The 12587-nt window shown below is 35.0% G+C and overlaps 1 protein-coding gene across 2 annotated transcripts in view; it reads right to left on the bottom strand.

The window, feature by feature from the left end:
* LOC145673231 (tubulin delta chain-like) overlaps positions 1-12587 on the bottom strand; it is a 58088-nt gene that overhangs the window by 30081 nt on the left and 15420 nt on the right. Inside the window, exon 2 of one of the 2 annotated variants that reach the window (XM_081742726.1) lies at positions 3369-10916. The exons of the other annotated variant lie outside the window; for it this stretch is intronic. Coding sequence (XP_081598852.1) covers positions 9559-10905 — 1347 coding nt within the window. The 5' untranslated portion in view covers positions 10906-10916 and the 3' untranslated portion in view covers positions 3369-9558. Of the gene's footprint in view, positions 1-3368; positions 10917-12587 lie in introns of those variants that run through there. 2 annotated transcript variants of the gene reach the window in all.

The following is a 12587-nucleotide window of genomic DNA, read 5'->3' as shown; positions in this document are numbered from 1 at the left end:
AAGGAAGGATACCGAAGATGAAAGGTTTTCCTAAAATTCATAAGAAGGAAGTAAAACTGAGACCTGTTTTAGACTGTAGGAGTAATTTCATGGAAGCAATGGAGAAAAAAATTAAAGATTGCAGAAGCTGTTAGAGGAATTCAGGATAGCAAGAAGGTAGTTAATTCAGCATAAGTGAAAGAATTAATAAAAGGTTTAGGAACCAGAAAAGAAAGGACTGTTATGGTTAGTGTGGACGTAAAAAGTATGTTCCCCAGCCTCAAAAGAGAAGAAATTCTAAGAGTAGTGGACACGGTGATGAAGGACAGAAAAATTGAAAACTGGGATAAGGAGAAAATGAAAAAAGCTTTAAGGTTTGTGTGGGACAATACTTTCTGCAAGATAAGTGATAGGATAGTGAAAATGAAAGATGGGTTGAGCATTGGATCATGTATAAGCCCAGTAATAGCAGATCTGGTAATGAATGAATGGGAGAAGACAGTGATGGAAGAAAGTAGTGATAAATTACTTGTTTTGTAGGTATGTGGATGATTGTTTTGGAGTATGGAAAGGAACTAGAAGGTAATTAGAAAAAAAATATTGGAGAATTGAATGATGAAAGAAAAGGTATCATGTTAGAGGAGGAAATAGAAAAAGAAGGTGTAATAAATTTCTTTGATATCAAAGTAATGAGAACAAAGGAAGGAAATTGTATAACATCGTGGTTCCAAAAAGAATGTGCAGCAGGAGTTTACTGCAATAAAAGAAGTGATGTTGATGAAGAAACAAAACTAAATTTCATTAGGAATATGGAAGAGAGGATCAGAATGATAAATATGAAGGACGATCAAAGGGAGAAAGATATAGAAAGACTATGGGAACAGCTGAAAGAGAATGGTTACAATGAAAAGGACAAGAAAAAGAGCAGGAAGGGAAGGAAGAAAAGTGAGAAAGATGAAGAAGAGAAAGAAGACAAGAAGAAAAGATGGCATGGTATTGAAAGTGCAGGGGTGATATCAGAGAAGATAAGAAGGATTCTTAAGAGAGAAGGTATTAAGACGTATAGGAAAGGGAGAATGAAGATAATAGATATCATACAGAAAAAGATGAGGAGAACATCAGCGGAATTATGTAAAAAAGGAGTGGTATATGTGGGGAAGTACCGTGTGGGATGTGTGATAAGGTGTATGTATGGGAAACCAAGAAGAGAATGCAAGAACGTTTAAAACAACATAAAGATGATGTAAGATTGAAGAGAGACACTAATGCCATTTACAAGCACATCAATGAAACAGGCCACGAAGTAAACTGAGAAGGAGCGAAAATTTTGGAATATGAAGGGAGACAACTGGTTAGAAAGTGGAAAGAAGCGAAGAGGATAAAAGAAGTTTACGATAAAGCTATGAACTGGAATAGTGGTTTGAATATTAATGAAGAGTGGAAGGACATTTTGAAAAGAGAAGAAAGAAGAAAGGTAGAATATAAGGACAATATAGGGTTAAATTTATTCATGTGTTTTTTCAATTAGTTAATGAGTATTCAATATTCAGGTAGAAAATTTCAATACTAAGGTAGTTAATTAGTATTTATTTTAGTTAATATATGTTAAAAGAAATATAAAGATTTGTTAACAATATATTATGTCTGTTAAGAATTTAAAATTGTTACAACAATGGACATTTTTAAAGTTTTTATGTTCTGTTATTCTTCGAATTGACAAAATATATGTGAATCCTTTAAATTTAAAAAAAATTAAGTCTAGTATTGGTTGAACTGGCTTATAGAAATTATAATCAGAAAATAGAAGAGAATATCATTAAAGAACCTAAAGTGTTCTGAAAAAAAACAATTAAAATCTGGTTGATATGCATTGAAAGATATGGTCTCTAGGCGAGTATACATCAGAGAGACTGATCTCGAAAAAAAGCATCTTCGATATCTATGAGTCATGAAACGTATAAATACGTCGAAATCTTGAATTCGATTTTTTCACGACCACCACACTTTCGTCGCTCCAAAGTAAAAATATGAAATACGTAAAGGAATGATTATGTGTGTTGAAATATTTGCTCGAACTTATCTACTTTGATGACAAATGACTGAAAATGTATGGTCGAGGTAAGGTTTAAAAGAAGCACATATATATATATACAGGGTATCTATTGAAGCTTTCCTGGCGACGTATTGTGAATAGGTCTTCTCGAGCTAGCAGCCAGGTAAATACTGTTATATCATGCGACGTTTCGAGGGCTGACATCGTCATCTTCAGGCCCTGAAAAGGACCAGAACGAAGGACACTGACAACAAGGACAAAAGTGCAGAAGAAACTGTGAATGAAGAACGGAAGAACACAATCTGCCTCCCATACACCGGGAACACTTCTGAAAAGCTCAGCAGACTATTTGCCAGGTACAACATCAGGACAATACACAAACCTCCAGCAAAAGTAAAAAACTTAATACGACCAACCAAAGACGACCTGGACCTCCGAACTCCTAGAGTTTACCGCATTCCATGTGAATGTGTAAGTCATATATTGGACAAACAGGACGAACCATTGAAGCCAGATGCAAAGAACACAACAGTTACATCAGACTAAACCAACCAGAAAAATCCGGACTGGCTGAACATACAGTAGCATCAAATAGCAACATAAGATTTTGTTCACAGATGCCGAAATAATAGCAAAATGCTCAAGAGTTTGGGACAGGAGGATAAAAGAAGCCGTTGCAATCATACAAGAAAAAACGAACCTTAACAGAGACACAGGATTAAAACTGACTAAAACATAGATACCAGTTATATCCCGCCATTTCAAGCACCAATCAGAAGAGTCCAATCATATATACATGAGTATATATATTCCATACACTCTATTGCACCATCATATTCTCTTGAAGATGAGGACGATGTCAGCCCTCGAAACGTCGCAAGATATAACAGTATTTACCTGGCTGCTAGCCCGAGAAGACCTGTTCCTATATACAGGGTATTTCAAAACAATATCCATGTTTCAGAATCCTGAGATACTTCTGCAATAGTTTTTATACAGGGAGGGTATTCTATAAAAACCCTCGTCAACTACCTCTATAAAAATTGTTGTGGAAGTACCGTAGGATTCTGAAACATGGGTATTTGAATAGGGCACATATTAGTTCCCAAGTCTTGACCCGACTACGGTAGGTCCCATAGTTTCGTTGCTATGAACCTTTAAATTTCATTTTTTCATGTTTTCGGCAGCCTATAACTCCGAAAAGAAGCATTTGTGCACCCAAGTTGGTCTATAATTTTCGTCTTATCTTGGTGTCAGGAATCACCTCCCAAACGTTGTCGGTGTTGTTTTGAAACATCCTGTATAGCAGTTTCCAATCAAAACGTACCAATCTTCAAGAAAAAACGTAGAAACTAGCATGGAGTAATATTAACGGCTCAATATACCAACATGTTTGGGGAAATTTTATAATATTGCATCCACGAGAACCCAACACATTTTTGGGTAGGAATATCAGCAGTACATATTAATATACAAATTACAGGAGAACTAAAAAAGGAATACGTAAGGATTAATAGATCTTTTAAAAAATAAAGAAAAAGTGAATGATTCGAAATGAAGTATATAATCTAAAACAAAGCAGTGTGCCGTTTCAACGTGGCTACAGAAGCCATCGTTAATCAAGTACCAGTGTCCACCACTGAAGGAGTTTGATTTATATGGCGTGTTGTTTTCCCAATTAATATTGAAACTGAAAGTGGTAGATTTTTAACACTTAAGGTTTTAGTAATTAAAAATGGAAATGAAACGTATTCTTGGGACATTTAATCGATTATAGAAAAATTGTTTCTCGCTATCTATTACAATTTTTGCTCTATATCAAAACCGGAAATGGTTGATTTCTAACATTTCCGGTTTGTATATCGCCTTCATCAACAAATTCGATTCCTAACTGTAGACTCTCTACATCCTGGCTTAAATTGATGGTGATTCATTAAGTAGTTCTGGAGATTTTCTTGCCTCCCGGACGGACGGACAGACACACGAACACGGTACTGTGTAAAAGAGTAGAGGATAAAAAGATGTTTACATTCGTAGACGAACCTCAAGATTTGGAGAGAAATGAAGAAGTAATAGAAAAACAACTGGATGCTTCGGATAAACGTATATTATAAATATGACCTCCGTATAAGATAAAAGTGAATCTTTTACTACTTTGGGAAACAAACACTAGTAAGGCAAACAAACAACAACAACAACAACAACAAAAAAAAGAAAGAAATGAAATATTTGAGTTTTACGTCCCACGGATATGTCGGTTAGGCTAAAGGAGACGGTGATGATGAGTAATGAATGAAATGGTGGAATGAAGAAAGTGGGAGGAAACGGGAGAACCCCGAGGAAACCCACGCACACGGTGTTTGTCCACCACAAAGTTCACTTGGCAGGGGCTGGGATCGAACCCGGGACCCCAATCACCAGAGGTGAACGCTCTACCATTGAACTACCGCAGCCCCTACTAAGGCAAACAAATAGAATACCGAAGGAAACCAATGAAGGCAACAGAAGCACTTTCAAGTATCTGACTTCTCAAGAGCTGGGAGATGGCTGAATGAAGTTATCGAGAATTCACTTAACTAAGCGAGTCTGATTTTGCGAATGAGAGAAAATTTAGACTACACTGTGAAGTAATTGTAAAGTAACATATAGTTATGTGTATTTTTAATAAGTAATTTTAATAAATTAAGTTAAAAGCACACATAACTATATGTTACTTTACAGTTACTTCACAACACGATATGAACTCATAGACAGGATGAAGAACACTTATGTAAGAAATTTTTACACATGACAGTAACCGAAAAGCAACCATGAGATAAACGAGCAGATACAGGTTCGAGCAGTGGTTCCCAACCGGTGGCGTAACTAGGGTGGGGCAAACGGGGTTTGTGGCCCGGGCGCCAGATTGGAAGGCCGCTAAGGCGAGTTCTCCCAGGCGATAACTAGCCTAGTTACTTCGTTGTTCCCAACCGGTGTGTTGTGTAGCCTCACAGTGTGTTTCGCGAAATTTTAGAAGTTAAAAATCATGAAGCATTTAATAATTAGTTAAAATTAATTTTGATGATAATTTATATTATCATTAATAAAAAATCAAACAAGTATGTTGCACTGCTGTGGGCATTTACTAAAGTGAGTTGTCAGTCAAAACAGGTTGGGAAAAGTTTTACGGTAAAGAATGGTGGAGTGGAACAAATTGCAGAGGCTTCGTACGCACTAAGGCCCGGAGTATACATAGAATAATTTAGTATTTCTACCTCCTCTAATGTTGAAACAAATTTATTTTTACAATAATCCACTCTTTTAAATATAAAATCTCTCTATATATATATTTACAAAAATATACAATTTTAAACACATGTCTAACTTCGGAAATATAATCCAATTACGGTCAGTAATATGTAGGCCTACTAATTACTGAAAAATTGTCCGTTAAATGTAAATCATATAAATTAATGATAAACCAATACCTCGTAAAACTTAAAGTAAAATGAAGCTACGAAATACACATTTACAACAGTTCATCTTTGGAAAATTTAACACCATTGAGGGAACTTAGATAGTTTCTCTCGAGTTACAACTTCTACCAGTTACAATGGAATTTCGATGGATGTATAACAACCAAAAATATTTTTGACTGTTATTGTACCTTATGACGTAAACTACCTTTGAAGCAAAGTGTTGCTTTAAGTGAATAAAGCACGTTCGCGTGACTACTTTGACAGAAAATTTATGTTGTTACAATACATTATTACAAATTGTTATAATTTGCAAATCATACCCAATTATTAATTTATTGAAGGTAAAAATCTGTTTCAATATCATTGAAAGAATTATTAAATAAATACGGACATACTTAGTACAAAATTTGAACATAAAATATTTAATCATAACAAAAATCGCAAGAGTAGGTTACAACTCAATAACGCAATGTTCTCTCCCTTTCATTACATGCCATTAGAATTAGTAATGGCAGAAATATGGCATGCTTCTACGTTGTACCCCACTGGGAATCGAACCAAGAATAGGTGCCCAAAGTTTCTATTGAGAAGTTTTTGAGTGAAACAATTTCATACAATTCAGGATCTATTTCAATAACTCTTTGCTTGAAGGATACTTTAAATTTTAAAAGAAAGTAACTAGAGTTAAACTATTCAGACTATACGAGGATAACAGCCTGACTTTCGAACATCTTACCACGAAGATAATATTGTTAGTGATTGCGACTCTTTTAACCCCATTTATATCCTTACATGGACTCTAGCCTTCTAAACCAGGCAAACTTTTAACTCTTCATTTGACTTGCATCAACTATCACTGATAATTTGGTTAATTACTGACATATGCTCTAGGGTGTATTTTTCGAAAACAAAATCATACCTTGCACCACCACTAACATTGTTTCTACTTAGGATTTCATTTTTACCACATTTCCTTAATCTCTGTTACCATGATCCCGTGCATATATAGGCAGAAACTATTTCTTTAGTTCATTTGACGCATTATGCACCTTATCCTGTACAAGAAAACAGACCCGAACATTCCAGAAAACATTGTCTTCGTCAGCAAATTCAATACTTACAGATGTTAAATACAACAGAAGATTAAAATAAAATCCAACTGCGAAAATGAAATCCTAAGTAGGAATAATGTTGTGGTGTAGAGAAAGATTCTGTGATCACTGATACTCTTCCAAACCTCAAATTTTCATCTATACATTCCAAGAACACGTAATCCATCACAACAGTACGTTAGACCCCATCTTTTCGCGTTCACATCCTTAAAATCTTTCTCCAGACTCTTCTACGTCCTTCAAAGAGAGGAAGATATTCACATTACTATTCTATCCGCCAACTTGGTCTTAAGTATTTCTATCATCTCACCTAACTACATTCACTTCATTTTACCTACTTTATTTTTATCTCCACCAATATTATTTTTCCTATATTCGCAATTTTGTGTTGATGTCCATTAATGTCTTTACTTTTTTCTTATTATTACTTTTATTAAATTTATATATATAGAGAGAGGGAGAGAATTTTTAAAACAATCATTTTCTATTTTTTATAAATAGCAATATTCTCAGGCCACTGTTTATTTCCTCGCCCTCTTGTACTCTTTACCAATCAAACAGTTTAGACTGTTTAACTCCTTTCATGAGATTCTGCACTCCAATACAAAACTCAATTGAAAGCTGTCAATAACTACTATTCTGATTCTTAATTGTCTCGGTCATTGTTACACGGTTATGTGTCATTTAAATTATACTACGATCAAATACTAATTCACAATATTATGAAATTTAATATAATAATAATAATAAAAACTGAACAAGTTTTTACAGTACATAAACATCATGTGTCAAAAATTACTATTTTATGTAGTAATTTATTTTTGAACGTACAATTTTAATAAACAAATATTATTAGTGATTATTTTGCACCAAACACCTTACATTTTGAGAATATGAATTAGAGCACAATAAGAACATGAAAAATGTACCTTATCAGAGAATATTTCCGTCCAAACGGAACGGGCCTAAATGTCATCTGAAACATTAAGTGAAAAACACAATTTTGTGTCGAAAATACTTTTTAACAAGGGGGGGGGGGGGATTAAAATAAGCACTAACATTGTATCAAAAAATATAAGGTTGGTCTTATTTTAGTCCATAAATATGTACCTTATAGCATCAATTAACAAGTAAGCATTGTTTCTTCATTTAAATTAACAATGGCAAAAAAAAAAAAAAATAAAATAAAATAAAATAAAAAATAAAATAAAATAAAATAAAATAAAAAATAAATAAATAAATAAATAAAATAAATAAAAACATTTTTAGCTTAGAGCTGTTACGGAATATATTAAGCAGGAGATTGCGTCAAAAAACATGGACTCTGTATGATTGACGATATGATATGAATTGATTGGACACTGCGTAGGTAAAGTCACAACTACAAACTGGATAAACGTTAAAAAATATTGAAGCAGCGCTGGCTGCATTAATATAGGTAGAAAGAATCAAAGTTAAATTAGATTCAGATAGCAGTGACGAATAGGTGGTTGATGTGCATATGGTCGCCGGCGAGTAGGATAATGGTGGTTGTAATAATGAGGATAGTGTTCATGCTAGCTTCACAAATACAAGTACAGTTGATGGCTGTGGCTCAACGGAAACAGCTCGAGACCAGGATTGTAATATTTCTACTTCAGCCTTTGTTATTAGGAGGGTCTAATCTTTTTCTACACGAAATGGAATCATGATGTGTAATTTTGCACTGTTTCGCTCGATATACCAATCATATTGTTCAGAAAATAATTACAAACCTATATAATAGACGCACTGATGTTAACGCTTTTTTAATGTTCTTTCGTGTTTTAAAGCTCTATATTTAATACTGGAAAATTAACTTAGCAGATCTGATTTATTCCGTGTTAGTTTTACATACTCAGCATACAACGACTTAAAGTACATACATCACAACTTTAACAGAAATGTGATTAGGCTCAACTTCTTTTCGTTTTCTTGCAAAACTGATGCACATCAGGACATTTCACGTAAAAGTAGTACTTCTGACAACATTGCCATATGAGTGACGTCACTTGTAGACCAATATATCTGACAATACTATCATATGAATGACATCACTTGTATAAAGGGTATTAATTCATAAAAAATGAGACCTTTCAGTTTAACGTTCCATAATTATGCCCTTTAGGCTAAGGGAGACGATGACGTAAGTGAATGATTATGGAATAATTGGTAGAATAATAAAGTGGGAGGAAACGGGAGTACCTTGAGAAAACCCACGGACACGGTGTTGTCCACTTGGCCGGGAATCGAACCAAGGACCCCACACGCACCAGAGGTAATCTCTCTATCACTGAGCTACCATGGCCCCGGCATTAATTAGAAACCTTGCAGTTTGCACAAATACATCATACGCGTAATACCCACGTATACAATCTACCTACATATAATGGCCAAATGAGAGAAGATTACACACTCAATGTAAATATTCATGATATTTTTCAGGTACGCAGCGATCACATGCATTTGACAATTTTGAACAGCAACTACGTCGTCAGGCGAAAATTTATTATCGCTTAATTCCTCCATGATTTTGGAACAAATAATTCTGATTCTAAACCTCTTACTCTTAAAAATCGTTCCTGTTCCACCTTTAAACTCTAAGGAATGATACATCACAAATGGTATCTGGAATATTAGTCTCAAAAAATTAACAAAATAGGAAAAACAGTCTCATACAATATTAATTCAGAATTGTAATATTAGTTTTACAAACCATATTATACAAATATAAAAATGAATAATGTCCTATTCAAGACAATATAAGACTACAAAAACACAATTTTACATACATTTTAAGCGTATATTTACAAAAATCGTTTCACATAATAACCCAATAAAGAACCCTTACACACACAGATACTGCTCTAAAACTTCTCCAGTTTACAGAACTAGTACAGATAAATCCTTAGATTAACAGCACAATAATTCAATGGTTTCACTCAGGTTTAAGACTCTTATATGTCTTAATAATATTTTCAACTCTTGCGAAAGTTTCAACAAAATCTTCTTCAGACACATCGTATTTATTATACTGATGAAGATAGGCTTTATGCATAAACACATCCCAGGCCTTCTTCACGATTTTGTCTATAGGCAGATACATTTGAGGGTTATTAGTTGCCAAAGCAATAAATTTCTCACGACCTAATAACCTTCTATTCTGATGGAAGTTCACAAGTCTGTAGTGTTTGGGCACCCAATTAGGATATAAGTGAACATCTTTTAGCAGTGAAAAGTCTGGATCTTTCCCTAACTCTGTTCCTCTAGTTACAAGCAGATTTGACACACACGTTGCATACTGCTTCAATGGGTGTTTTGACAGTGTTTTCATCGGAGGTTTAAATTCTAAGTGTGAAGTATCTTGGAGATTACAAATAACGCGCAAAGTTTCTTTTAAATGACTTATCAGAGATGGCCAACTGGGAGAAGATTCGAACTTCTGAACATCCGGATTCACATGCGGTGCAGTTCTTATATTAACTAACTTATAACCTGGGTCAGGCGTCAAATGGTTCACAATATCAGTTATATCCAGACGTTGTTGGTCTGTTTGTAAAGGCTGAAAAACTGCCATCAACTTTTGAACTATTATATCATTCAAATCTGCTAACGACACATCCTTCATCCGAAGAAGGTTTGTACAAATTTTGTTCAAATAATCGTTCTCAAATATGAAAAACGTATCCGAAGCATCGTATAGTTTAGCAAGTGTCAACACCGAATTGTAATTCTGTGTTATGATTTCCCCGGTATCGTACGGAAGTATTATGGAATTTACAATCGCTCTGGATGGATATTCAGAATGTAATTTTTCAATCACATAGCTACCAACTCCTGCCCCTGTTCCACCAGCGACACTAAGCAGATTGAGAAACCCCACCACATAGTCACTTTTTTCCACTTGTCGTCTAACTGCATCTAAAATTTCTTCCTTCATTAATCTGGCTTTCACTTGATACCCAAACGCCCAATTATTTGCTGCACCACCCTTAGAACACACAATACTCTGCGGGTCGTACTGGTACAAACCGCCACGTAAGTTCTGCAAACCTTCCACCACTTTATTTTCAGTATCAATAAGGACAGCACGTGGAATATACTCGCCATTTCTTCCTCTGCTTGTGTGTGAAAAGTATCTCATTAAACAGTCCTCCACATAATCGTCATTGTGGCTCTTTGGCGTTCCAGTCTGTTTGCAACTCATATCATCCGTCAAGCGTTGAAAAAAATCTCTGCCCACTTGATTACCGCATTGACCAAATTGAATCGTCGTCACAGCCATCTTCAACACAACTGAAAAGGATGTATTACCTGATATATTGCACTTTAAATATAAATTTGAACTTTCGCATAGAGAACAAAAAATTCATGCTGGGAATGTAATGCTTTCTGATTTTGTTTCTTTTTACTCGTTTACAATTTAAACTGTAACCTGGATTGCATATAGTGAATCAACATATGAGTATTGTTGTGGTGAGCATACATTTAAAACCAATTAAATTTTATTACTATAAAGATTGTTTAAGTACTGTTGATAACTGAGCATGGCAGTCGTTTGCAAACCAAATGAAAACAGAGAAAAAAAGTTCACTGTGTATCTACTTCTAATATTACAAGTCAACAAAAATATAGAGGTCGAAAATTAAATGAAATGTGTGTGTGCTATTTAGTTTACTGTTCCACGGATATGCCCTTTACGCTGAAGACAATGGATGATTAACGAAAGTGAATGATTATGAAATTGTTCTATGCTCTCCCATCAGGAATCGAACCTGGTACCATGTGCACGCGCTAGACAAGTGACAAGTGGGGAGTGCTAACATAAGGTCAAGATGAAACCTATTCTGAGACCTATATAAGGTTGTCATTTCTCCCTATCCATTACAGTTTTTGCTCTAAGGTGATTAACATTTAGATTGAAGTGGTAGTAGATTTCTACCACTTTCTATTGTAATACATATTAAAAAAACTGCTTCTGTTTCTTCACTATGTATTTCACTATATATTCTATTTCTTCACTATATATATTTCCGTTTCTTCACTATGGCAAAGTAGTGTTGAAACCAGAAATTGTAGATACTGTTTTGAATAGAGGTTAAAGGTTGAGATAAAAAGTTTCTTGGGTTAACCTCTGGTGCATGGGGTCCCGGGTTCAAACCCTGCTCCTGCCAAGTGAACTTTGTAGTGAACAAGCACCGTGTGCGTGGGCTTTCTCGGAATTATCCCATTCCTCCCACTTTCTTCATTCCACCATTTTATGTATTTCTCATCTTCACCGTCTCCTTTAGCCTAGCCGGCATAATCGTGGGACGTAAAACTCAACAATTTTATTTCATTTTCGAAAAGTTTCTTGGGTCGCTTAACCCATGTCAAAAAGGCACTTGTGGCTGTGGTAGTGTGAGGGGTCCATGGTTCGATCCCCAGGCAAGTAGGTTTGTGGTGGACAACATAGTTTTTCTCGGGGTACTGCAGTTTTCTTCCACATTACCATTCCACCAATTCTTACATCACCATTCACTTGCCTTAATCGTCCGCCTTCGTTAGCCCAAAGGGCATAATCATGGGACGTCAAACTGAAATATTTCAGTTAATTCTTTTTTAAACCAATTTTACTCTATGTAGACTACTATTGAAACTGGAAGTAATTGTGGATTCTACCACTTCCGGTTTCAGTACAGAGATAAAGGTGAAGATGAAATCTAATCATACGATCGATTCCAAAAATTGGCTTCTCCCTATCTATTACTGCTTTTCCTGTACGCTAATTGTTAGAACCAGAAATGGTAATATCACTTTCGGTTTGCACAGAAAGTTAAGAAAGTAGACGGAACCTATTCTTGGGACACTGAATCGATACAAAAAACTGCTTCTCGATATCTCTTTCCCATATCTGTCAAGAGACAGACGGACGAAAATATCCGTACGGTGCGACTATCCATATTTACGCATAGCATAGTTTGAAAC

Source organism: Thermobia domestica, chromosome 16 (genome assembly GCF_964235325.1).
Source record: "Thermobia domestica chromosome 16, izTheDome1.hap1.1, whole genome shotgun sequence".
NCBI lineage: Eukaryota > Metazoa > Arthropoda > Insecta > Zygentoma > Lepismatidae > Thermobia > Thermobia domestica.
Note: the sequence above shows the minus strand (reverse complement) of the source record. Positions and strands in the feature narration are given on the sequence as shown.